Source organism: Sciurus vulgaris (assembly GCF_902686455.1).
Source record: "Sciurus vulgaris genome assembly, chromosome: 8".
NCBI lineage: Eukaryota > Metazoa > Chordata > Mammalia > Rodentia > Sciuridae > Sciurus > Sciurus vulgaris.
Genome location: NC_136468.1, coordinates 29,954,255 through 29,981,025, shown reverse-complemented (window position 1 = coordinate 29,981,025; position 26,771 = coordinate 29,954,255). Strand labels below are relative to the sequence as shown.

Here is a 26,771-nt window from a genome sequence, read left to right as displayed (position 1 = left end):
TCCCAAATGCTTATCACATGGCAGGGCTCATACTTGATATCTAGAGACCCATTGGTCCATTTTGCCTTTTTATAACTTTTTTTCTGAAATATCAACTTGCATTTCTATGAGGTAGCACAAAAGTAGCATGTGTTTTCTGGTCTAAGATTCTATATGCGTATGTATGTGTGTTGCTTTTGTGTATGTGTATTGTTTGTGTGTGTGTGTGTGAAAGAGAGAGAGAGAGAGAGAGAGAGAGAGAGAGAAATGTGTCAGCAGAAAATTTTGTTCTGTTAAAGTAAGATGCTGTTTGAACCGATCCTAGTTGTCCCCATTATCCATGGGCTTTTTCTTTAGTGAAAAAGGCAAATGCCACAGAGAGGGAATTGCTGTAACTTATTACTTGTAAACATAAGTTAATGGTGACTGTGGGGTAGAACCCAATCCTGTCAGGGAGTTATACCTCCCTCTGAGAACTCTTGCAGACTTGCTGGTTCTTTTGCTGAAATCAGCCAAAAGAAATCATTAAGCTGACGTGTCACTTTGTGCTACAGGAGTCTAAAAATTTAAGTGGGTAACCATCCAACAGATAGTTATAACAAAATTTTCCTATAATATTTTACTCTATCTTTAAAATTACATGTATAAATCATCAAATTGCATAAAATGGGACTGGACATTATTTAGTATATAATAACTATTTGCTTAATAAAAAAATGAAAATGTCCTCATTTAACCCTTACTCTTCCTCCGATAGGAGAAGTTCTGATGATTCTCTGTGGAACCGCCAGTAGATGAGCCCATCCGTCAAGAACCATTGTGTTTTGAAGGTAAAAAAAAAAAAAAAAAAAAATCCTCTGTGAAGTGAAAAATCCTCAGTCCTGCACTCCACACAACAGATGCTTGCATTTCTTTCAGAAATCTAGGGTTTGGATTTGGGTTGGACATGTATAAAATTGTGAAGAAAATCAAATTTTACTGTATTGCTTTTTTTCTTTCTTTTCTCTTCCTTCCTTCATTCCTTTCTCTCTTTCTTTCTGCCAGGGATGGAACCCAGTGCATTTAACCACTGAGCCACATCCCCAACCTTTTTTTGTATTTTATTTAGAGACAGGGTCTCACTGTGTTGCTGAGGGCCTCGCTAAATTGCCGTGGCTGACTTTGAACTTCTGATCCTCCTGCCTCAGCCTCCTAAGCCTCTGGGATTACAGGCATGTGCCACTGCTCCGGGTGTATTGCTTTTTCCTTAGCCTCTCTTATCACCTCACAGTAGACCTCAGCCTCAGACTTCCTGCCATCTCTCCAGGCCATGCCACGCCCAATAACTCTTCCAAGAAGTCCTTGTTCTATCCTGGGGGCCAGTGTGGTGGTGTTGGCATTTTAAAAGGGATGATAGTTGGATGGAACAATATGCCCTAAAGGACAGAATCTCTCACCGATGTAACAGAGTGACATTGATGTGACAGGTGCTGGGGGCAGTGTGATATTTACGGACTCAGAGTCCTGCCTTGCATCATGGAAGCAACTGTCCACTCAGCCTACTCTCAAGACCAACCCTGTTACGGATTAATGGAGATAATTCCAATATTGTTCTGCCCAAACCAGAGCTTTAGGCTGGGTGAGTCACAGACTTGTCTGTAATCAGGAATAAGCCAGTTAAGCAACGCATGAGGAACACAGCTTTATCCATCCTTTTTCAGGAAGAAAAGGGAGCAGTGATTCTCTGCTGTGGCAGCTACCATGTTTCAAGGAACACTCCTCAGAGTGTCACAAACTTATCTGCCACCTTAACAGTCAGGCCTTAGCACAGAGGGACTGGAGGTGGTTTACAGAGGATCTGATGCAGGAAGGTGTCTCGTGCTGGCGTCCACTGTTGCAGGAGTGCATCATGCCTTGCGGCATGTCCCAGCCTCCTGACCACTTCAGTCAGGCACTAACTGGCATGTTGATCCTGTTTTTTTGGACAGTGATGTTTAGACTCCAAAACAAAAAGTACAGAATGAAAGCAAGCTTAGGACACCTCAGACCACCCTTAGCAACACAAAACCTTATTGCACAGAGCCAAAGGAAAAGATTTATGTGTTTGGAAGCTATTTTTTATTTTTGGAAGTTATTGTCATCAAGACCTGGCTGTTAAGAACCAGATCAAAGTGTTTTAAAGGCAACAGGCTGGGGATGTTTTCCTGCACCTTCTGAAAGACCTTGGATGTGAAGGTCCTCCCTGTTCTGTTCAGAGTCTGTTTATCAGCTCTGCAACACTGGGTGGGTCTTTTAACCACTTGAAGCCTATTTTTTCATTTATTTACAAGGAGTTACAAAATTGACAACACAGAGTTAAGACTTAGATAAGCTAGTATATGCAAAGTACTTCACACAGTCTTGAAGCAAAGCCAGCACTTCAGAGTTTTTAGTTCTTACTTTTATCACCATTTCATTCTTATCAGACATATTCTAAAATGTATAGGATTGTTGAATTTTGCCTTTCCCATTAGCTAAGTTTGGGATTTATGTCAGCCCATCTGTAAAATGAATGACTAATTATTGATGCCTGAATAATACATTGGGAACTTAGCATTTAAGAAATTCTGAATTTAGCTGTCTCTCATTCTCTTTTTTAAACCAGGAGTACATGAAAGAGCTTCAGAAGGTCCATGAGTTCCCTAAAATCATAAACAAAATTTTGAGTGGGCATGCATCCCTCCAGAGAAAGAATCCATAGGTCTCATAAAATGTGTTCCTGACCCTTAACAAGATTCAAAGGAAAAGGCTAATTGTACAATAAGATTGCCCCAATTACTTGTATGTCAGCTACTTGTAGAGAATAAACAGAATAAACAATCTCACTAGTGGACTTCTCCAGAATGAGATTGAGTGTTAAGTGGAAAATTATTATTAAGAAAGAGTTAATTCCTCTGGATTTAGAAGTGAGATACTTGTGAATGTTACCAGCAGAAATCGGGTTCATCGTGTTTCACAGACCTAATGAACACTGCAACCGCTGATAAGCAAGTGAGCAAGCAGAAATTTATTAAAGAGGAGATTAAGGTTCAGAAGTGTAAGAAAGCTCCCATGGAGAACATGGGAGGGGCAACAGTGCCACCAGGGTCTCTTGATATCCCTTCTTTTAAAGGCACAGAAGGGGAAGTTGACTATCCTGCTTGTAACCTGTCCTTGAGATTTTAGTTGTTGGGTGTGCATGTTCAGGCTGAATTGTTGTCTCTTTTTGTATAGATGTATAAGAATGGATTCTTTTGTCCCTTTTGGGAAACTGCTGGAGCACATCAAACAGTGGAGCATAGCTCACATAGTGGTCCTGACATCTGTCCTCCTTACCGACCCTCACAATTTTCCTACTCTGACTGCCTGTTTCCTCGACTTTAAATATATCTTAGAGGATGTCAAAATATTATTTGGTCTTTCCCAATACTCCCGAAATAATCTTGACTTGCTGCCTTCAGGGAGGACTGAGCCCTCATTTACTAGTTTGTGTACTAGTAAATGATTCCCTTCTTGCCTTTCTCAGGTGTCTGGATGTCTCCACGCCATTCCAATGATGCTCTCTGGACAGCCTGGCACCTTAGTACACATGCTCACAGATCTTCTCTTCATCCCCAGCTTTCAATACTGGAAAGCATTTCAGGAGAAACCTGAATTAGACTTAAATTGGTCCATATGTTTTTCATCATTTTTCTCTTGCCATCACTAGAGATACAAAACAGTTAAGAATATAAATAATCTTCTTAATGGTAGTCAAAAGAATGTTTTAAAAAGGAAAAAAGGAAAAGAAAATGTCACAGACCCCTGTTCTCTAAGGAACCTCTCATGTCTTTGCTTGTATAAAGCCCATATTCCCGTCAGGGTAGACTTAAGCTCAGGATTTAAATAGGTGAAAGGCTCTTTGTCCTATTACTAATCTCAGAGCCATGCAACTTCCCTATGGCCACAGTGCTATCAGAGAAAGGCAACAGGCAATGCCACAGGTTTCACTTTTTCATCTAATCATACTATCTGAAGGACTTGGTGCTTGTTTTCCAGTAGTGAGGCAAACTACTTGTTCCAGTGACCACCAGGAGAAGCCATTTGCTGTGGTTGACTAGGAGTAGGGAGAGAGGAAAGAGTTAAAGGACAAAGAAAGCAGACTGGGGGTGTGGCTTAGTGATACAGCACTTGCCTAGCACAGGGAAGGGCGAGGTTTGATCCCTAGCACTGTGAAAAGAAAGATATTTCCCCTCAGGAGACTAATGGTCCAAGTGAGACTATGAAACATAATATGTGAAGAACTTGTAGAACAAATACAAAATGAGTTTAAATTCAAATGTTGAGAAAACGTTACTTAAAAAAAGATATTCATAAATAAAGAAGGCTGGAGAAGAAATGGAGAATTCCAGCTAAACCTTCCCTGGGAGGACCATCTTGAGCCAGGCTTGAGACAGTGTGGGCCATGGGTGTGGGGGACACAAAGGCACAGAAGTGAGAAAAGGAAGCCACACACAGAGTGAGCAACCTCATGTCTTTAGCTGGAAATGTGGCTCCATATCTGAAAGAAATGGTCACTTGTAAGAACAAAGCAGAACTTGGATTATGTTTCCATGTTCTTTTATTAACTCATTAATTAATACCTTCAGCACACAAGTGGAGACCATGAAGCATAGGAAGTTGCTTCTCTAGGCACTGAGATTGCAGACTAATTCCCTGCTCTTACATAGTTATACTCTAGGGAGAGGAGACAGGAGGAACCCATAGTTGATTTAAAAAAAAAAAAAAAAAAAAAAAAGTCAAATACCACTTGGATCTATTTGGCAAAGAGAATCCCTAGAGCACACACTGGACTTGAGGAGACTGAGAAATCACGGTGAGAAAGCAAGTTTACTGGAGCACTCTGCCATGGATGGCGCAGTTCCTGAACATGACCACTATGCTACCCCTTCTGTTCTGAGGTGGGAGCAAGGGCGCTGGTACAGAAGAGTGAACAAACATATCCACATGATGCTACTCTGTATGATCTATCCACAGGCCAAGCTGACCTTGGCTCTCAGCTTATTGAGAACTGCCCTTAGAGTTTAAGGTTATCTAACCTTGAAGAATGAGAAGAGGTAAAGGACACATCATCGGTATTTTGGCAATTGCTTGAAGAACACAGTTTTAGTTTTCTCCCCTTGAAAAGACATATTATCACGTAAAATTTCATACAAAGAATACATTTTGGTTTGAAAAGTACTAATTAAATATGATTTCATATTGGTCAATCAAATAGCTACAGAACTACTTTGGTTTCTATATTTACTAAACTTTCTAAATAAGATGATGCAATTAATCCAATAGTAAAAGAGAAATTCACCCTTCTAATTTGATATTTGGAAGAAATAAGTCAATGAAGAATCACTTGAATTCTTGTGTATTACACTCAGGGGAGATGGTCCAGTGAGCAGTGGCTTTGTAATGAATACTTATCTATAACCATACAGGGGAATAAATGGGCAATCTACAGGAAGGCCTGGTCTCTGGTGTATGGATGGAGTTAGAATGGTCCTTATCTTAACTGTTCAAATGATGCTCTGAGACCAAAGAGACCTTACAGCTCACAACTGCTGATTTGTAGAGAATGTAAAGGATCTCCATTCTCCATTATTGCAAAGATCCATTTCTCCTCTGGTTGAGTTAAGTTTCTAATGTGCTGTATAAACTGATTCTAAGCTGATAACATATGCTAATTTTGGTCCATCAGTTTACACTGCACAAAATTAGTGTATATCAGAAACTTGGAAAAAGAGATTCCTTATAAGCCTGATTGCAGTAATTACTGATAAGTCAAAAGTTTAAAAATGTCCAAAGTTTAAAAATGACTCCTAAAAGGCAGGTGATAAAGATTTCAACAGTTTGAACATTCTAAATTAATAAAATGGGCCTTATATATATGGATTACGTTAACTGCATTTGTGTTTGTTAAGTGGGGAAAGGTGAATGTATTTTAGTTTTTCATTTTGCATTTGCTAGTGTTAATTACAGTTGATATTCTGTATTATTTGCAAATTATAATGAGAATTTCACCCTTTTATATTTCCCTTTTTTATACCCAGATATGGATACTAATGACTCCGATGAAGATCATCTTACAAGTTATGATATTCAACTCAGTATTCAAGAATCCATTGAATCCAGTCAGACTGCATTTCATCCTGAAAGGTAGAATTCTATTCAACTATCCTCATCAAAATTTCTTCATGGCATTTTGGTATAAGATAAAATGAATGCCATTTCCCAACTCCTCCAATAGGAAAATACTTATCCTTCTTTTCTGGCAGGGAATCTAATACCTCTACAGAGTTCACTGTCTACAGACTTTAATAATCTCATCTTCCAGAAATCACCACCTCATGTGGAAAATGGAAATCACCTAGATGGGAAATCCCTAATTGAATTTGGTTGGATAAGTTTGCCTATTTTCTAAGTTAATTTGTAATCAGAAAGGACAATGGGTAGTTTGAACAAATTTGAGTGTACAATTTATGCAACCAAGGTACATACAGATAAACAGCAATCTGTATATTCTGTAACACTCTGCTAGAGTCTCAGCTAAACTTTGTGAGTAAACCAATTAAAATATATAAAAAAAATTGATGCATTGTATAAGTAGGAGTTCCAGAGTTAAAAACCACAGATAAATTTCTGTCTTGAACACCACAATTTCTGACAAATATAAAGTTTAGTTTAGTTTTACATTCTATTAATTGTATGTAGACTCTTGTATTCTGAAATTTAGTAGTGCTTTTTGAATAGGTTCAGTGATATGAAATTATTGCTTTTGAGATTTTAAAAATGGGCATATTACATTTAATTTTCTTATCTTTTTAATTTTTCCATTGTCTCTAACATACTTTAGAATTTGAGAATGCCCCAGAAGTTATTCACAATCCTAGAATGTTAGCTGATATTTCTGTTTAATAGAGTTAAGTAAGTTTGTTATGAAATCCTTTTTCCATTTAATAAACACATATATCAGAGAATTGCCCGAGGATTTAATTCATGATCAATGATTGGGCGTATGTTAGTAAATGCTCTGCCTGTCTTTAGTTATAGATTAGTTGATTAAAGATTCTAACATGCAGTGTGGACCCCATAAGCTACTGAATGTCTATTAGCAATTCTTATGTTCAAGCAACAAACATCTATTAAGCATAGAGCTTCTAAAGTTGGAAGACGCCTTAGTGGTCTTTCTATCTAATCCCATCATTTCACAGATGAAGAAACCAACACCCAGAGAGACTATGGACTTTTCTGGGATCACAAAACCAGGCTGTGACCTTAAACCAGTCCTTCTAAATCTGACTCCAATTGTTTACTCCCTTTTCATAGCTTAGTGCAACCTCAGAGATAACATCACAATCTTGTATTTTGCCATCTTCACTCGCATTCTTAGGTTTGGATATCATAAATATACTCTATCTGACTCCTAGGCATTTACATTTTTGAAGAAGATAAAATCGGTTTTGTGCATTTCCTATAGATCTCGATTATTCCAATTACCTACAAGAACTAGGTATAAATTAAATATTTTATTCCTTGAAGGATATCACTAGTATAAATGTGGCTTATTTTTCTTTCTCTGGTAGATTTGTCCCCCTCAGTGATCAGAACAGGAAACTTGTAGAGGCCATAAAACAAGGTAAATGGGTTTATTGCCTGGAGTGGGTTGGATTGGAAATCCTACCTTGCAAAGAGAGGATGTGTTAACAGACCATGTTTCATTCAGGTCACATCCTTGAGCTCCAGGAGTATGTGAAATATAAACATGCACTGGACGAAGCTGATGAGAAAGGATGGTTTCCATTGCATGAAGCCGATGTTCAACCTTTTCAACAAATACTTGAGATTGTTCTGGACGGTAAGAAGACCTAACAGCCTTTTGACAACTAGAGCAGAAAGGTAGAAGTTATAATTGTTCCTAATGAACATAACAGAGTAAGAGATTATTTGATTCACTACCCATATACTAACCCCAGGAGTACAAAAAATTAGCATATTTCATAATGTTTGAGGTTCACCCTTGCCATCCTTTTATCTAAGAAAGTGCTATAGTTTGGTGGGAAGATGTTTTTATTTCCTACAAGAGATAAAGGTTTTTATATATTGTGAATTAATCGATTCAAATATAAAGTTTTTTTCTTTAGATATCAGTTTTTAATTTTTCATCTTGAGCTATCAAAAGTTTCAAAAGATTATTATTATATATTGCAAGAAGTAGTGCTTAAAATATTTGTCCTTATTACTTTTTCATGATGCAAACATTAACAGCATTGCGATCAATCGACCCATTGTTAAACATCAATAATAATTTATGTGTCCTAATGGTATTTTTTCATATTTTGACATTTATAGAACATCATAAGGGTGCCTTATGTTTTAACTTTTAGTGTTGCTTGCTAGTTTGGGAAACTCTGAGAAATACTTGATCATTAGCTAGCTAGCCAGTCATCTAGAAAATGAAATAGCAAGATGCATAGAGATGATGTTAAGGATAAAATTTCTTTTCCAACACATTCTGACACAATGATACATTCATTCAAATACATTCAAAAAAATTTTTTTAGTTGTAGATGGGCACTATACCTTTATTTACTTATTTATTTTTATGTGGTGCTGAAGATCAAACCCAGTGTCTCACACATGCTAAGCAAGTGATCTACCACTGAGCCACAACCCCAACCCCCATTTTCATGCCTACATTTACACACCTCATTTGACAAAAAAAAAAGAAAAATTCAGATGCAATTTAAATAACAAAATGAAGGATTGGAGAGTTGCTTTACAATGTTTTAAGAAATGAGAATTTACAACTTTTTTTTTTTTAAAGCAACTCAAAACATAGATGTAGGTTGTGTAGCTGTCAATTTAATTAGCAGGTCCATGAGCATCTAATTTTCTTCATCATGGTTTGGTCAATTTTTATCATACTTTTAGTCTTCCCTTTCTCATCAATTGACTTTGTTCAATCTGGGGTACATAACAATGGGTCATTCTGATCTATGCGATATCCCTTAAGTAAATATTTTTAATTTTTTTATATAATGTTTTCATATCTCAGCATCCTATAAGACACTCTGGGAATTCAAGACTTGTGATGGAGAAACACCCTTGACCTTGGCAATCAAAGCTGGTTTGGTGGAAAATGTAAGGACTTTACTCGAAAAGGGAGTGTGGCCCAACACCAAAAATGATAAAGGAGAGACGCCCCTTCTGATTGGTAAACAACTTTTTTTTCTAAACTTTCATAATTTGAAACAAATAATAAATATTTAATAAGCATTTATTGGAAATCAATATATCTTGTCAAAAAATTTTATTACTTCAATTCCTTCCATTTCCTGACTTCCTCCCCTGACCCCCATTTTACCTGTCAGATGATTTTGGTTTTCTGTCCCACTGTATGTTAGTCAGCTTTCTGTTGCTGTAACCAAAATACCTGATAAGAACAACTTAGAGGAGGAAAAGTTTATTTTGTTTCATGAACTCAGAGGTGCAGACCATGGACAGCTGACTCCATTGCTCGGGGCCTAAGGTGAGGCAGAACGTCTTGGCACAGGGCATAGAGAGGAGAACTATTCAGCTCACGGTAGCTATGAAGGACTGGAGAGGGGCCAGGGGCATAATTTAATCCTCAAGGATATATCTCCGGAGACTTACTTCCTCCTTCCATGCCTTACCTGCCTACGGTTTTAACCCAGTACCATAGTCTTTCAAATTATTAATTCATCAAGTAGACTTGTCCACTAATTGGGTTACAGCTGTCTTAATCTTAATATTTCACTTCCTGCATTAACACAGGATCTTTTAGTGGATACCTCTTATCCAAACCATAACACACAAGGAGGTCAGCTATGAAGGATGACCACATTCTTCAGTACCTAATAATGAGTGCAACTAACCAAGAAGATCAGAATTAGTTTAATGAGGCTGGAAGTGTCAAGCCAAAAGGAAAACTCTGTAAGTAGGGTCTAGTTGTAAAGAGGGTTGTATGTGCAGAAGGTAGCCAGAAGAAAGAGGTTGAGAGGAGATTACAAAGAAAGACATCAAGTCCACATCAAAATGATCAGACTAATCAGGCCATGGTATCACACACCTGTAATCCCAGCGGCTCAGGAGGCTGAGGCAGGAGGTTCACAAGTTCAAGGCCAACTTTGGCAATTTAGCAAGGATCTAAGCAACTTAGGCAGACCTGTCTCAAAGTAAAAAAGATAAAATGGGACCAGGGACATAGCTCAGTGGTAAAGAGCCCCTGGGTTTAATTCTTGGTGCCAAAAAAGAATAATCAGAAAAAACTGAACAGGTGCAAAATTTGGCACTTATAAGGGGATTCACAGCGTTCACACAACAAAGAAAGAATGGCTTATCTGAAGGTGTCATTTATCAGCTTTTTCTCAGCCTTGTGCATCCTGCTTCTTGTTGAACAACAGGAACTGGCAGGTCTATTTCTGGAAGCAGAACAAGGTGAAATTAACTAGGAATGACCAGAGATAACATTTTTTTTTTCCCTCTTAGAGACTGTAGGACGATGGAGTGAGAACTTGGGCTTTGGCAGCTGACATGGTCAGGTTTAGATCCTCGCATGAGCTTGTGACCATGGGCCTCAGTGTCTTAATATGCAAAATGGAAATACCACCTGCACCATGCAGAATTCTTTTTTTTAATTAAAAATCAGAGAAAATAGATATATAACCCCTCACATGTGATAGATTCTTAGGAGAGGAAAGCCATTATGAAATTATCCAAGTGTGGTGAAAAGAGAAGCAGGAGAGGGAGGACTCTAAGATTGTGTACCAGGAACCTGGGAGCCGAGGATAAAACAACTCAAGTCACAGACAGAGGTAGCCACAGGTCCTTCTCAGAGCACATCATCACATTTTAAAAGAACACCTCAGTATTGTTGATAGAAAACTTAGAAAAGTCATAAGACTAAAATAATATTTTCACTTGATGGCATGAATTCAGCAACATCAATACAACAAAATGTGTAGAGAAATCATGTTAGGCAGATGCTATGCTGAGCAGCCTGGGCATAAAAATGAGTGAACTTAATCTTCCTCCTCTCAGAGTCTAGAAGGAGATCTAATTTTGATTTAAATGAAAAATTCAGGTTGCAAATGCTATAATACAGGTATATATTTGAAGTAAATTTGGGGAATAAAAAACAATGAATCTGCAGAGACTCCAAAGAACCTACACTCTTTGAATTGAGTCTCCAGGGATGTCGAACTCTCCAAGGAGAATGTCACCACAGCATGGGATCAGTCTGATCTGCTTTTCCTTCACTAACTCTAGCCCTAGGTCAAAGCTTTCAGCCTTTCCCAATTCAGATTAGATCAAACCACCTAATTATGATAGTTATGGTATGGGCAGAGCTTCTGTTACAAAAAACAAAAAAGACACAACGAGGCAAGCAAGCAAACAAAAGTGACTTTAAAAGAAGTTATTTCTCACATCACATTTCAGAGGTGAGGAGCCTAAGATTGGCATGGAGGTTTTACCACCATTGCAAGGGTTTCCAGAGTTGCTGCAGATGTCCCCATGTCCCAGGCAGCAGGAAGGAGGAAAGAAGTAGCCCTGGGAAAGCGTTTTCAATTTAAGAAGAGGAACTTGGCATTGCACATGGTAGTTTCATTCCTGTCCCATTAGTTCAGCTTTTGTCACATAGGCTCCAAGGTGTAAGGGAGACTGGAATACTTTGTCTCTACATGGACCACTTGTGACCTGCTAACACTTGGAGCTTTTATTGCTAAAAAGAAAAGGGCAAATGTGAGTACTGAGAAACAAACAGTAGTCCCAGGGCACATGTTCATTAGCCTGTCACAATATCATGGTGCTTTTCATAAAAACATCAGAATTCTTTGCCTGAGAAAATTCTATAAACAGTAAATGAAATAGCCACATGCGGGGTTGCTTCATCAGAATTAATGTGATGTGTATTATTTTTTAAAGGCTAACACATACCATGGAGTATTTTCAATAACATTCAAGAATATGCTGTTGTTTCTATAGAGAGCCTTTGATTTCTGAAAGAAAATAAAAGGCACATTTTTCAGAGTTCCATACTGCTTTACTTTGCAAACAATTATTCTGCACTTGGCATTGACAGTTCAGTTATTTCTTAAAGAACAACTACCAGTTGCATCTATCATTCATTTGTTTTTGCTTCATCTAAGCGTGCCTTTAATGCTTAAGGCCTACAACAAAGCATTAAGCATGTATATATATATATATATATATATATATATATATATTTCAAAGTTACATATGTTGCTTTAATTCTCTAGCCATATCTAAAGTGTGCAGAAGGTATTCTATCACTGAATTATCAGAATTTACTAATAGAATTAGCATTTGGAAATGTCAAAGCTGTCAAAGAAAGGACAAAAGTCTCCATGGAGGAAATGGAGAAACATTCCAGAGGTGGTATGCACATGCATTCCCATCACCCATGCATCTGGAGAAAAGATTTTCTTGTTTGCCTTCTCCAGGACTTTTGCTGTGCAGTCATGTTAAGTCTTTTAGGTTCTATAGGAAAATGGAGCATTCCTGTCACTTCCTCAGTTTTCTTCTTGAATCTATGGTCTGCTTTGAAATTTGCCATTCACAGTCCTTTAACTTGCAGAGGAGAGATAAGAGGTAAAAAAGTATTATTCCTTTTTTCTGTATAATTCCATTCTTTACAGATTCTTAGCCTCATGCCATCATTTTTGTCTCTATTTAGGGAATATCCTTAGCAAAAAATGAAAATAATTACTTTTGATCCCTCTAGGCCCTTTCTTCCCTGTCAGCCTTTGATGCATCACAATCATGTGACACAGTTGCTTGCTGAGTAGTATATATCTGATTTGTGATGATCTGACACTTATTAAGATTTGTTTTTTCTCTTGGACTCCCTCTCTGCCCACGCCCTAGGATTTGGTGTCACCTTTCCTCAGTTGGATAGGCACAAGCTTACCCTGGCCAGTGGAGCCCAGAGTAGGGAGGAAGCTCAGGTAACTGGCACTGTGTCTTAGGTCCACTGTTCTCTGTTCCCCATCACCTTCCGCCATTTACATATCAGTTCATTTCACTACCAACAGTTTCTTTCTCTCAAATCATCATCTCCTACTTTAATCTTCCAGCCTTTGTCCAGATCCCTCAGAAAAGTCTCTCTTTTCTGTATGTTTTGAGTTAGAAAATCATTTGTAGCTGTTTACTAAATTACATGAGCAAAACACAAATAACCAGGGGGAGGGAGAGGGGAAAGAAAAAGATAAATTTAAAATGAAAAGGAAATAAATGCTCAAAAATGCCTATAATGGATGCAAAATGTTTCATCTAAGTCTCAAAATTCTCCAACTTAAGTTAGGTTTTCATTAAGCACTTACTATTAAAGAATAAAATTTGAAAATTAATTTAAAATTTTTCTGATGATATGCTAAAGAGTACTAAAGAATCTTAAATTTTAGAATTTTAAATTCTAAAGAATTAAAAATATATGACATATACTTATAAAACTAGAAGTTTTTCAATTTTCATTTGACTTAATTAGTTATGTTACACCAATACTGTGCCCTATGAGTTTTTCATTTTTTCCAGTTATTTACTGGTTAAGGATATCTTAGAGGTTTCCCCTCTATTTGTATTATTATTTCTATGGAAAGTATGTTCTTAGAGACTGAATAATTAAATTGGAAATGAAGTTTTGATATTTAAGAAATCATTTAAGTTGAGTATGGCCTAGGCATGCTGTTATTTTCACGAAGAAAGACTAATCTCTAATCAATATATATTCTGACTGAAAAAAAAGCAAAACAAACATGAGGAAAGAGGTTGATTATTTTGATACTTTTTTTTTTTTTTCCAATCATAAAAACTGCAACAGGGGCAAGGAGATAAATGAGGACACATACACATTCCCCGTAGTCAGGTTAGCTTGCTTGGTGTCTGCACTGCAATACCAGGGTGAAGTAATTCACCAGAATTAGAGCTGCCACAGGCAGACAGGCAGTTCAGAGAGAGGCATTTGTCAACAGATTCTACTTTGGACGGTGAGAGGAGGAAAATGGGAACCTGCCTCCAAAGGAAGTAGTAGGTACAGTTCATCTTCATCCTCCTGTTAGGTGGTTTAGAGCCATTTCCCTCCCTTTGGCCTTAGATTCTTTCTGTGTTCTGCCTCCTTCCTGCCCAGAATGTTCTATGTGGCCTCACAGCTTCCTCCTGCCTCTCCCAGCAAAGGTCCAGACTTTGAATGGCTCTTCAAATAGAAGATAGCATAAGCTTCTCTTCTGGACAGTCCCTGTGACTCACCCAGAGCCTGCCACACAAATAGCATGAACTGGATGAAAAGGAGTGACTGTAACTAACTGGTTTCTTATCAAGGTTTTATCAACTGACAAGAATATGATGTGTGACATCTTTCATAAGTGTTTCCATAACAAAGAGAACCTCTTAATAATCCAAGACTGGGAGAAAAATACTTCTTTTAACAGCATATTTTCAAACACTAGAGACAAACAAGAGAGCAGAGAGACATCAGATTTAATGACCCTCTTGTACTTCATTAAGTGTCACATACTTCCGTTTAGCACAGCTGACCTACCTAGATTTTACATAGCACTATTGTTAACCTCCTTTGAAAGTATAGGGTGCATACCTGTAATCTCAGTGACTTGGGAGGCTGATGCAGGAGGATGGAAAGTTCAAAGCCAGCCTTAGCAACTTAGTGAGGCCCTAAGCAATTCAGCAAGACCCTCTCTCAAAATAAAAAGAGGGCTGAGGATGTGGCTCAGTGGTTAAGCACCTCTGGGGTCAACACCTGGAACCCAAAAAGGAAAGTAGAGGAATGAAAAGTTCCCTTTGGGTGGGAAAAAAGAAAACCTGTGTCTATGGGGAAAACTGGATATGTATCATCTACATAATGCAGCTCCAGTGTCTCAGGGTGATAAAATAATAGTGACACTAATTTATTGAGCTCCTATTATGTACTAAGTACTATACTAAGCATTTCAAATACACTAATTTATACAACTTGAGAGCAAATGCTATTCCCATTTCATTACTAAAGAAATTGAAGTTTGAAAGACTGCATACAACATCCTATCCTGGTGACATGCATTTCCCATGAAACTCCTATCCTCCTCTGAGACGTAAAGAAAAAAAAATTGTCATCTTGCATACTCTACAATTAGAAATGTGGGTGTGAGAAATACAAGGTCCCCTAGCAGCAGAAAAAGGAATAGCTAATATCTATTTGCTATAAAATTGGTAATTAGTTTAATACCATGTCAAGTATCCATGTTAATATGCTTCCTCTTGGATGTTCTTTTTAAAATGATTCTCAAGCTGTAAGACAGGGCTCCTATGACATGGTGTCTACTCTGATAAAACACAACACCAGCCTTGATCAGCCCTGTGTCAAGCGATGGTCAGCAATGCACGAAGCAGCCAAGCAAGGCCGAAAAGACATCATAGCTCTGCTACTAAGCCACGGAGGCAATGTCCACCTGAGAGATGGATTTGGAGTCACACCATTAGGTGTGGCGGCTGAATATGGTCACTGTGATGTGTTAGAACATCTAATCCACAAAGGTACATGAAAAGAAATTGTGCTTTACTGGTTTTTGTCCTGACTCTCTGACTCTCCTCTTCTGCGGTCCTGGGGAGTTTCTCTTACCCACTTTGAATGTCACTGGGCATGAGACTTTCAGACCTAGACCCCCCATTCTACAACTCAATTAAGCCTTACATGTTGCAAAGCCAGCCCTGACTGCTGTCTATAGAGATCCTGATTTTCACACAGACGGCTCACAAGGGTCTCACCCTCACCTTCTTCTAAACTGAAATCCTCCTTTTCTCCAACTTCCTGACACAATAATTTACTTGCACTGAAAGGTTGGGTCTGTCTCTCCATCTGCCTTCCTGGGCAGGCCCCCCACATCTTCCCTGGACCAGTGTAATCATTTCCTCACCAATCTACAGGGTTCCAATGTGCACATGAGAATCTACGTTATATACTGCAACTCGGTTCCTCTCCAAAGGACAGTATAAACTATTCAGAAAATTTTCTGCATCAACTTGAGTGATTTTTCCAGGCTTATGCTTCACTATTCCCATATTGTGTCTCACACTTCAGCCAAAACAGACTAGCAGTATTCCCTCTGTCAGGGTTTGGGTCAGGTCCTGGAATGCTCTCCAACATCATCAAAATCAGTCTTTGAAGATACTTCCTCCCTAAATCTTTCCCGACTTCTCCACAATGGGTTCTGATCTTACTCCTGCTTTAAGCCTTCAAAGTGCTTTCTATAACTAAAGAGCCAGGAGTTAAGAAACTTAATTGCTAAACTGGTTTTTGCCAGCTACTCCTTGTGAGACCTTTGCCTACTAGCTTAAATGACTGGTTCTCAATTTCCTCATCGGTAAATGAAGGCAGGAACCACAGGAGCCCCAAAGGATTCTCTGTGGGGAAATAACAAACATTTTTTGTCTCCTAATATAACCTCATTTAATGATCAGAAAATCCCTACCTATGATATAAACTATATTACTCCAGATTACAGATGCAGAGGAGCAGGTGCATAGAAGTAAAGTTTTCCCAACTCCCAAAGTAAGCATCAGAGTCAGGTTCAAACACTGCACTGTTGCCTTACACTGTTTCTTAGTGCTGATGGTGCTCACATGCCATACTGTTTATATGCTCCAATGATATCTTAAGGTAGTCAGACTTATTCATTCTAGGCTCACCTCACCAGAAGGGAAAGCAACAGTTTCCCTCCACCCCTTCAAGGGAACTATCTTAGCCAGATGCTGTGGCACATGCCTGTTACCCCAGCAGCTCAGGAGGTTAACGCAGGAGGATCGCGGGTTCAAAGCCAGCCTCAGCAACTTAGCAAGGCCCTAAGCAACTCAGTGAGACCCTATCTCTAAGTAAAATACAAAATAGGGCTGAGGATGTGGCTCAGAGGTCGAATGTTCCTGAGTTCAATCCCCATAAATAAAAAGGGGGACTATGTTAACAATACCATCCAGTCACCTGTAGGCCATGTGCTTTATACTGGCAGGTGGCGATGTGTTTGCTTTGGCGGATGACGGGGCATCGGTGTTGTTTGAGGCTGCCGGGGGCGGTAATCCTGACTGCATTGCTCTCCTGCTGGAGTATGGAGGAAGTGGAAATGTGCCTAACAGAGCAGGGCATCTCCCGATACACCGAGCTGCCTATGAGGGACATTATCTGTGAGTGATATGTTATGGAGTGGTTACTTTAAGTTGAAAATACAAAATTATAAATACAGAATAATCACAGTCTCTCCATACATAATACTCGCACAAATCTAAGGAGAAATCGGTAAAGTGCTTGCAAGTTTTGTAATTAAATGTTTAGAACTTGTTTGGGTTTTCACCTTTTTATAGTCTTATATTTCACAAAATGAATTTACACTACTATAATAGCAAAAAGAAATACTCTTTCACTCTTTTTAAGGAGGAATTAAATTATAGTTGAGAAGTCTGCACAAGTTACCCGAGTGCTTTTCTGCTTTTTTAAAAAAAGCATTTAACTAAAGGCCATGGAGTTTCTAAAACTTTGCTCTTGACAAAGGATTAGAATTTGTAACAATACAACGTGTTATTCAATTATTTTCCAGTATCTTCAGGATATTATAGGATAACAATAAATTCTAGAGTAGAAAAGTATTGGTTTTAGATTTTTTTTCCATACAAATGGTTGAATACATTTTGAAACCACAAAATGTGTTAAAATCAACATACCAGTAGAATTGTAGAATCACTACCATGAAAAGATGGTTTTAAGCAATTAAATGTAGTTTATAAAACTTGTGACCCAAAGATTTTCTAATAAAACAAAACATTTTAAGCCTTATCATTTTAGGTTTTATCATTTTCAGTGGCCACAGTGGCTAAGTTAAGGGACCAATGACGCATCATTGACGCTAAGTGACATGTTGTTAAAGTTTACCTGGATTTACTCCCAGTGTTCATAAATTCACACATGGTAGCTCTGAATTAGGCACAAGAGATCAAGTTATCCTTGCTTGTAACTCTCTTGCATGTCTAAATGGTTAGTCAAGTGTGAAATTCACAACTATTTATCACATGTCCTTAGAAACATAAGCTGTGGTCAATGATTTCAATTGGACTGGTATAAATTTGATGAAATGATAAAGTCATTTTTTTACCAATAATTCAGAAGGAGAAGTACATAGCTAATATTAAAGAAGATTGCCTAGAAATGAGTGAGAGAGAAATAATTCATGAGAATTCAAAAGGTCAAATGTCTAGTTCTTTCTTTACATGTAACTCTGTGACCTTGGACAAGTCATTTTCCCTCTGGAGACTTCATACTGTCCTTCTGTTAAGAAAAGGGGCTATATTAAATAACGTCCAAGGTGACTTTCAGCTCTTACTTCCAGTGACTCCATGATTCTAATGGTCAAGATTATGAAGTATTCTTCTGTGTCATCAGAAGGGCTTACTTTTTTATATATTTTCTATTAAATTAGCATTGGTTGCTTATAAAAACTTACATTGCTTAGAAAAGAATAGGAGAGTGGGGAGGAGTCCTGAGGAATCACATCTAGGACCAAATATAAGAAAAATAAGATCTAGGATGTTCCCCAGAAATATTGAGAGAAGGAAGATAAATCAAAGTTGAACTAAATGACACCAATACTAGTAGTTTGATGAACAAAGGTTAAACATTTCAATGTAAGGCAATCTAAAGAAAGTAAGGGAAACCAAATGAACTGTATGCACTTGTCTAGTAAGGAAGGGGATGTATTCAATTTCTTGATTTTCTTAATGTCATAGGGTATTTGGTGGTTGTTGTTTGTTTTAGTGCACTGAAATATCTTATTCCAATAACATCCAAAAATGCAATTCGGAAAAGTGGGCTAACTCCCATTCACTCAGCAGCAGATGGACAGAATACACAGTGCCTGGAACTACTCATTGAAAATGGTTTCGATGTCAACGCCCTTCTTGCTGACCACATTTCCCAGAACTATGACGACGACAGGAAGACTGCTCTCTATTTTGCTGTCTCTAATAATGATATCCATTGCACAGAAGTCCTTCTGGCTGCAGGTGCAGATCCAAACCTAGATCCCCTCAACTGTCTGCTTGTGGCAGTGAGGGCCAATAATCACGAGCTTGTCCGACTGCTTCTCTCTCACGGAGCTAATGTCAATTGTTACTTTATGCATGTGAATGACACCCGTTTCCCCAGTGCCATTCAGTATGCCCTAAATGACGAGGTCATGCTGAGGCTATTGCTGAACAATGGCTATCAGGTGGAGATGTGCTTTGACTGCATGCATGGTGACATCTTTGGGAATTCATTTGTGTGGTCAGAAATAGAGGAAGAAGTACTGCCAGGATGGACATCTTGTGTAATAAAAGATAACCCGGTGAGTTGCTTCTTCTTCCTTTTCATATGGGGCTATCATCCTCTTACAGTAGTCTCAATAAATATTTTCAATTTTTAATATTTCATTTTAATTTTTCCCTTTTGATTTCCTCACAATCCAATGCTACTCAGGAGCATGCTGTTTAACTTCCAAATATTTGCTAAAGTTTCTGAATTTCTTCCAGATGTTGATTTCTAGTTTTAGACCATCATGGCCAGAAAGATGATTTTGATCTTAAATTTTTAAGCCTTGTTTTGTGGCCTACCATAGGATCTATCCTGGAGGATGTTCCCTATACTACTAAGGAAGAATGTGTTCTCTGTGGCCTAACTCAAACTTTCACTTGTTTAAGAGCATTACAAGAAAAAAAAATCAGTCCTAACTTTTATGTATTTCTTATCCTTGATTTTTTTATTTGCAATGATATAGGGATATAAACATAAATTTAGCCAAGAAAATGTTGTTTCTTTTCTTGAATTGGAACAAGAATGTAAAGAAAGTAAAATATGTTCAATTAATTACTTATGCTTATTTGGTGGAATATTAGGGCTGAATGGATAAAAGCATGATTCTTCTCTATGCTGTGTTGACTAGAATCATATCCAAACCATGCATACATCTTAAAGACCATTAGTTCACAAAACAAGCAGTTTTTCATCTTTGTTCATTGCAGGGAGTGATGTTTTCTTTTTTTATAAAAAGACAAAGAGTAATTTTCCGTAACAAAATTGTTTATGTATAATGTTTATGTATATGGCATATGAAAAGTACTGCTAAATTAAATTATATCAATTCTCTCAGTTCTGTGAGTTTATTACAGTTCCTTGGATGAAACATCTAGTAGGCAGCATTATTCGTGTATTGATAGATTACATGGATTATGTTCCTCTGTGTGCTAAACTGAAGTCTGCATTAGAAGTACAGAGAGAATGGCCAGAAATCCGCCAAATACTAGGTAAAAAAAAAAAAAAAAAAAAAAAAAAAAAAAAAAAAATTCATCTATAATTATTTTTTTATTAAAAATGTGCGTGAGGAAAGTTTTTTAATGTCTTTGATACCTTTAAGTGTTTCTTTATTCAGAATTACCTAGGATATATTTTAATCATCCTTAATACTTCCTTTGTTGTAAGTTACAAATTTGGAGTTTTAATATTTCCAACTCTTTAGTTGAACAATGAATAATATTATATTTTGATTAGACCTCATTTTTTCAAAATTAACTTCTATAATATATAATATATAGACTGCAGTCTCCACGTGGACAGGGATCTGCCTTGTTTCTTTTTGTGTTCTCAACACTTAGCATATGCCTAATGAGTAGTTAAATTTAGTAAGTAATTATACAGTAAGTGAAGAAACGGAGGGGATTAGAATTATTTTTCGACATGCTTTCTCTTAGGTCTTTACTGACAAAGTCCTAGTATCAAAGGTTTGGGTTAGAGGCAGGCCATTTTGTATTCTCCAGGCAAAAGTTTATAATCATGCAGTGTGGCAGTGAACTCTTACAATCCCAGCTACTTAAGACACTGAGGTAGGAGGATCATGAGGTCAATCTGGACAACTTAGGGAGACCCTATCTCAAAGAAAAAAAAGAGGAGGGACTGGAAATGTAGCTCAGTAATAGAGCACATCTAGATTCAATACCCAATACAGAAAAAAAGTACAGTTTACACCATATACTAATAGAAATTAGGAAAACATCATAGATTGGGGAGTTTTTCTCTTTCAAAATATGAGTTTGAGAAAATAAACTCTCAAAACCTACTCAAATATCAATTTCATGGAGCTTAAAAAAGTATCATAGAACACTACATGACATTTTAAATAATCTGGTACTCATGATGTACCTCAATCAGCCTTCTCCTGGAATGAGTTCTATAACAGAAGAGATTGTGTGGAAAATAAAACAGGACTCTTAGTCTAATGAATGATGTAGTTGTGTGACCCTAAAAGTTATGCTCTGAGGTCAGACAGACAGGATGGGGTAGACTTCAGGCCATGCCTAAGAGGAGGGATGATGGGTTATTCAGTTCATATGTGATTCAGGGCTGAAAGCTTCATGGAAACAATGATTTATTCTATTTTGTTTCCTAGAAAATTCCCAAGATAGCCATAGTACTTTGTGACTTTGAGGAAATTACTTACACGTTTTATGCCTAGTTTTCCCATTGCAAAATGGGGTAAGATAATATTTGCATCAAAAAACCGTTGTGGGGATATAAAGAGATAACGCATGGCACTGAGGGATGGGTTCAGTGGTAGAGACTTGCCTAGTGTGCACTAGACCCTGCATTTGTTCCCATCACCAAAAGCAGAGAAAGGAGAATGCGTGTAAGGTGTTTAACAAGTATCTATAATATTAAAACTATTGAATAAATTTAGCTATTTTACGATATCTTTATTACATAATAAGTTTATGGAAAGTATCTGAAATGTATATGCAAAATATGTCATGAGACATTATAAAGAATAATCATGCTTATTTCTATAAATTAAAAGCTAAGTCTGAAGGGAATCACAAAGCAGCTTAGGTCCTTTGGATTCTTGAAACTGAAGTCTCAGAGCTCCCTTCCTGGATGGAAGCCCACATTAGAAGTAAAGTCAAAAATCAAGCAGGACAGGGACAAGAGACAGTTCACATAAAATGCGTGGCAAACAGGATTAGGAGCCCTCAGGGAGCAAGCTACCAGATTTTTGGATCTGGTAACAAAAAAATTACTAACAGAGCAAGAATGTCTGTAAAACTGGAAGAGTTATCTTGAATGCCATTCCAAAAAAAGAGTAAAGAAATTGTGTGGTTTCTTGGAGAAAGGGGTGACTCCATATCTGGGGAAGGAAATGTACAAGATGAACCTGGAACACCCACCTGGTCACATCAATAGCAACGAACCCCTCAAAGACTACACAAACCATGCCAAAAGAATTCAGGAGCCTACTTAAAGCTCCTCCTGGTCACAATGAGACCATTTAGACCTGAAAGGGGATAGTTACTATGAGTAGAAAACATCTCAATCTTAACTGTATGATATTTTAAAACTGGTCAGCTCCAAAGAATGATAGAGAATCAACTTGTTATCTTTGAAATTAATAAAAGAAAGGATTTAAACCATTCTACCTTACTTATATAATCTGTTCCCCTGTAATCAGAATAAGTGAGCAAAAATTTCCCCTTATAAAAGTATTTCAAATAATCAATGAAAAGGAAATTATACAAATAAATATCACCCTTCTGTGGTTCCCAGTAAAGTAATGGATGTGGTCATTGAGTATTAACTGCTGTTCATGTCACATTATATCCTGAATGCAGTTCTGCCAAAGAGATCAAACCTGTGTCTAATCAAAAAATAGATAAGCAATAGGACCTGGGGTTACATGTACTATCACATGCCGTCAGTAAAACTCGGGCAGTAGGAAAACACAGAGCATTGGGGTCTTCCAGGGTTATCTAATAGGGTTAACAAAAAGGGAATGCAGAGTCACAGATTAAAGAGACTTACAGAACAAATCAAATGTTTTTTTAAAAGGTATTGTCCCTATCTTTAGTACATTTAGTGTAAGGTTAGTACACTTAGCTGATGAAACTCTGAAGGAAGTGATTGCTGTACACATAGAGGTAGCAGTTACTCATGGGGGAAGAAAGGAATTAAGATGGGAAAGATCACAGAGGAAATTCTGGGGTGGCTAGCAAAGTTCTATTTCCTGCCTGGGAGGTGATTAAAGGTGTTTGCCTAACAGTCACTTATGATAACTCGTGAAACTATACATGTCTGTAGTTTCTTTATAGGTATTTTATTTCACAATAAAAAGGTTGAAACAGTTTAGAGGTTGGAAAAGGGGAGAAACTTAGGCTTAGATAAATTAACTGCCCAAAATTATAGACATAGAAAATAACAATGCAAAGATCTGAACTCCTGTCTTACTTCAATACACAGGCTCTTTCTACAACACCACTATACCTTCTTTTGTAGACAGCATGGATTTTGCTTCTATGTTTTTATTTCAAAATAATCCCCAATTCTGATGCCTTTAAAAAAGGCAATCTAAGTAAGAATAAGGCCAGGAATTTTGTTGGTTTGTTTGTTTCTATCATGTATCCCTGCAGCATGTCAGTTGATTGCTATGCGCACGGTCAACCACTGGATGTCAGGATTCCTCCAGGTATATGTAAGGCAGTTTGTCAGGGAAAACAATAAAATAAAATTGCAGTTTTTGTAAAAATGTGAATTTTTTTCTGCCTATTTTAGTAACAACAAGTTTGTCTCAGTAATTTTTGGAAAATGTGTTGATTTTTAAAAGAAATTATCTGAAAAGTCATAATCTAAAATGAGAGAGAAATGTAATCACTTTTATTATTGAATGAAATGATCGTTAACATTTATTGAGGTTACAATGTACCAAGCACTTACTTTATACTTTACATGAACTAAATTATTTAATCTTTAAACTACTTTAGAAGGTAGGTCCCATTGTTATATGCATTTCATAGATGAGAATACTCAAATCACAGAGGTTAAGTGACTTACCCAAGGTGATTCAACACTAAGTGGTCCAGTCGGGATTTTAAACCAAGCCAGCTAAGACTAAAAGCCACACCTCTGCCTGTATGCTTTGTGGCCCCTTTACTAGATCATGTTGTTGATATTATATATCAATATTGTCATAATAACTTAGATTAAAGCAAGAATGAAAATAAAGGCTTATACAAGATACATGAACAATGTTAGTATCTTTTTCATGAAAATATAAAGTATTTAGGTATCAGATCCTGGAAACAAACTTCACCTGGAATAATGAAGAATTATGCAATCATTCGTGTTGATGTTTCCTGGATAATTATTCATCAGAAAGACTGGAAGAGGGAGGAAGGAAGTAAAGAAAAATACCTCTATAATATTCAGTTCTAGAAAAGTAAACAGATGTAAGCATTTGCTTTCTTAAATCAAGTTCATTCATTTGTTTGATAAATTCCAGTTAAACATCTATTATGAGTTAGACTCCATTCCTAGCACAGAGACAGATTAAATCTCTGTCTTCTTGGAGTTTACGTTATAGAATAAAATAGAATGTAAGTAGTCTAGAATACTTAATTTCAGTGTGAATTTCAATTAAAATCACCAGTTGCTAAGTTTACAAACCCCTTTTTCAGAATGATACTATTCATGTTATTCTGAAAAATAAAATCTGTATTTTATAGGTCATTCCACTAACATTGTTTTTAATTTTTGCTCATTTTCCATTCATTTTAGAGAATCCTTGTTCGTTAAAGCATTTGTGCCGGTTAAAAATCAGGAGACTTATGGGACTCCAGCGCCTCTGCCAGCCAGCCGCCATGGAAAAGCTTCCTCTACCACCAGCTATTCAAAGATACATATTATTTAAAGAGTATGATCTCTATGGACAGGAGCTAAAATTACCGTAACTTAAAAATAATATTTTTAAATGTGATTTTTAAATGTTCAAAAATGTTATTCCCTCAGAGAATTTATTGGAATCATTTTACATCTTTAAGTGTATTTAAATCCACTGACAATTTTATAGGTGTATTGTGTCCCTATGGGAACACCATATTGTACATCATCAAAGAACTTTCCTTATCTTGAGAGAGTCAATATTCTGTATTTGAATTTCTAATGATTATTTTCACTTGCAACAAGTCTTTAAATTTTTCCTATCAATTGGCTACTATAATACTCACTATCAAGGTTCTGTGTTTAAAAAACAAAAAAACACTTTCTCAAACCCATACCTCCTACCTGCTGTGGCCCATTTCTCTTCTGTGAGAGCACCTCTGTATTAAAGGATTCCTGCCTGCCTGCAGATTCACACACTATAAACTGACATCTGCTGTCTCCTCTCCTGCTCTTCTCAAGGTCCCTAACAATCTCCGTGTCGCTAAAGACAATGAGAACCCTTCAGTTCCTCTTCTGATTGCTTCCTGTGGCCCTAACCCTGTTGCCTGCTCTCTTCTTGAAGTTCTACCTCCTCCTTGGTTTTCAATATATGCATATCTTGTTCTCTTAGTTCTCCTCCTATCTCTCTGGATGGTCTATCTCTGGCTTCTTCCTATGACACTCATCTCCTGCCAATCCTTTAGTAATATTTTCTCTAGGAAATGTCATCCGCTTGTATGACTGCAATGATTTTTTTGGAAACAGCTCTTATATCCGAAAAAAACTTTCTCTCCTGTGCTTGAGACCTGTGTAGGCAACTAGCCCAATGAACATTTGAGCCTAAAGATACCTCAAATTCAACATGTCCCCAATTGAACTCATGACTTTCTCTTATATTCTGTAGTTTGTTGGCACAATGATCAATTTAGTTTCCAAAGCAAAAAGACTAGACATCAGGCTTGACCATCTAATTTCCTCACCCAGTATAACTGATCACCACATCCTAAAAAGTGTATTGCTTGAAGTGATCTTTCTTTTACTCAGTTCCACCAGCTTGGTGCTAAGCCTGGCTTTGGTCCTTTCCTTAGGATAATTCAGTACTGCTTCTCTGGCTTGCCTGCTGGCTGTCTTCCCCTATCCCACACACATTCTGCACACGGCAATCCAGAATGATATTTTATAAATGCTAGTAGTTTCACTCCCTTGCTTAAAACCATTCCCATTGCTTGTAGAATAAAAGTCCAAAGTTCTTATGTGGCCCTTCACTATCAAATTCCTCCTGCCTTCCTCTTTAACCTTCTCTCTTAATGTCTCCCTTTCCTCTCTCCCCTTTAACCGTATTATATGCTTTCTAGAAGTTTATTCATTGAATAGTGATTCCCAGACTTTAGGGTTTCATATGCGAATAGTTTTTGTTTCATTAATTTTAAAAATAGGGTCATCTATTTTTTTAAAAATATGCTGTTTATTATCTCCACCATTTCATAATGAGAGATCATATTTTGGAATGACAGAAAATAAGATGATCATAAATTCAGTCATGAAAATTGAGTGACTTTAGCTTTGAAAGAACTTATTGCACTGTCCTCATTTCCCTGTTGATAGGTGAGGATCTCCCTGTGACCAGCAAGTATCTGAGGACCTCTGTTTGGGAATCACTGCTATTGAATAGACTATGCTGTCTTGCACCTAGAGGTCTTGGCATTTCCTTCTCCCTCCACCTGGAACCCTCTCTCCACTTCCTTTTGACCCTCTTCACCTGTCTGACTCACCCTCACCCTACAGATCTCAGCTGAGATGTTGCTTCCTGGAGGACAGGAGGCCCTGGCCCAGAACTTCTCAGTTCGTACTGTAGGAGCCTCGTTCTTGCCTGTCTTCCCATCGACTGGAAACTCTGAGAGGGGATCCTCAATAGCTATTGTGTTTCCTGGAGTCTCCTCAGGGTCAGACACATTCTCTAATGCATGAATGTTAT

General features: G+C 37.4%; 1 protein-coding gene across 4 annotated transcripts in view; it reads left to right on the top strand.

Moving 5' to 3' along the window:
- The window catches only part of ASB15 (ankyrin repeat and SOCS box containing 15), a 37,487-nt gene extending 11,431 nt beyond the window's left edge, over nucleotides 1-26,056 (top strand). The window contains exons 2-12 of one of the 4 annotated variants that reach the window (XR_013765607.1): nucleotides 737-809; nucleotides 4,993-5,072; nucleotides 6,057-6,162; nucleotides 7,590-7,642; nucleotides 7,730-7,861; nucleotides 9,062-9,220; nucleotides 15,328-15,573; nucleotides 17,043-17,214; nucleotides 18,836-19,406; nucleotides 20,275-20,361; nucleotides 24,653-24,790. Coding sequence is in view for 2 of the 4 variants with exons in the window: in XM_079150256.1 (XP_079006382.1) it covers nucleotides 5,063-5,072; nucleotides 6,057-6,162; nucleotides 7,590-7,642; nucleotides 7,730-7,861; nucleotides 9,062-9,220; nucleotides 15,328-15,573; nucleotides 17,043-17,214; nucleotides 18,836-19,406; nucleotides 20,208-20,361; nucleotides 24,653-24,825 (1,776 nt within the window). In the remaining 2 variants the exon portion in view is untranslated. Of the gene's footprint in view, nucleotides 1-736; nucleotides 810-4,992; nucleotides 5,073-6,056; nucleotides 6,163-7,589; nucleotides 7,643-7,729; nucleotides 7,862-9,061; nucleotides 9,221-15,327; nucleotides 15,574-17,042; nucleotides 17,215-18,835; nucleotides 19,407-20,207; nucleotides 20,362-24,652 lie in introns of all 4 variants that reach the window. The other 3 variants (XR_013765608.1, XM_079150256.1, XM_079150257.1) reach the window with 3 other exon arrangements.
- The last annotated feature ends 715 nt before the right edge of the window (nucleotides 26,057-26,771 follow it).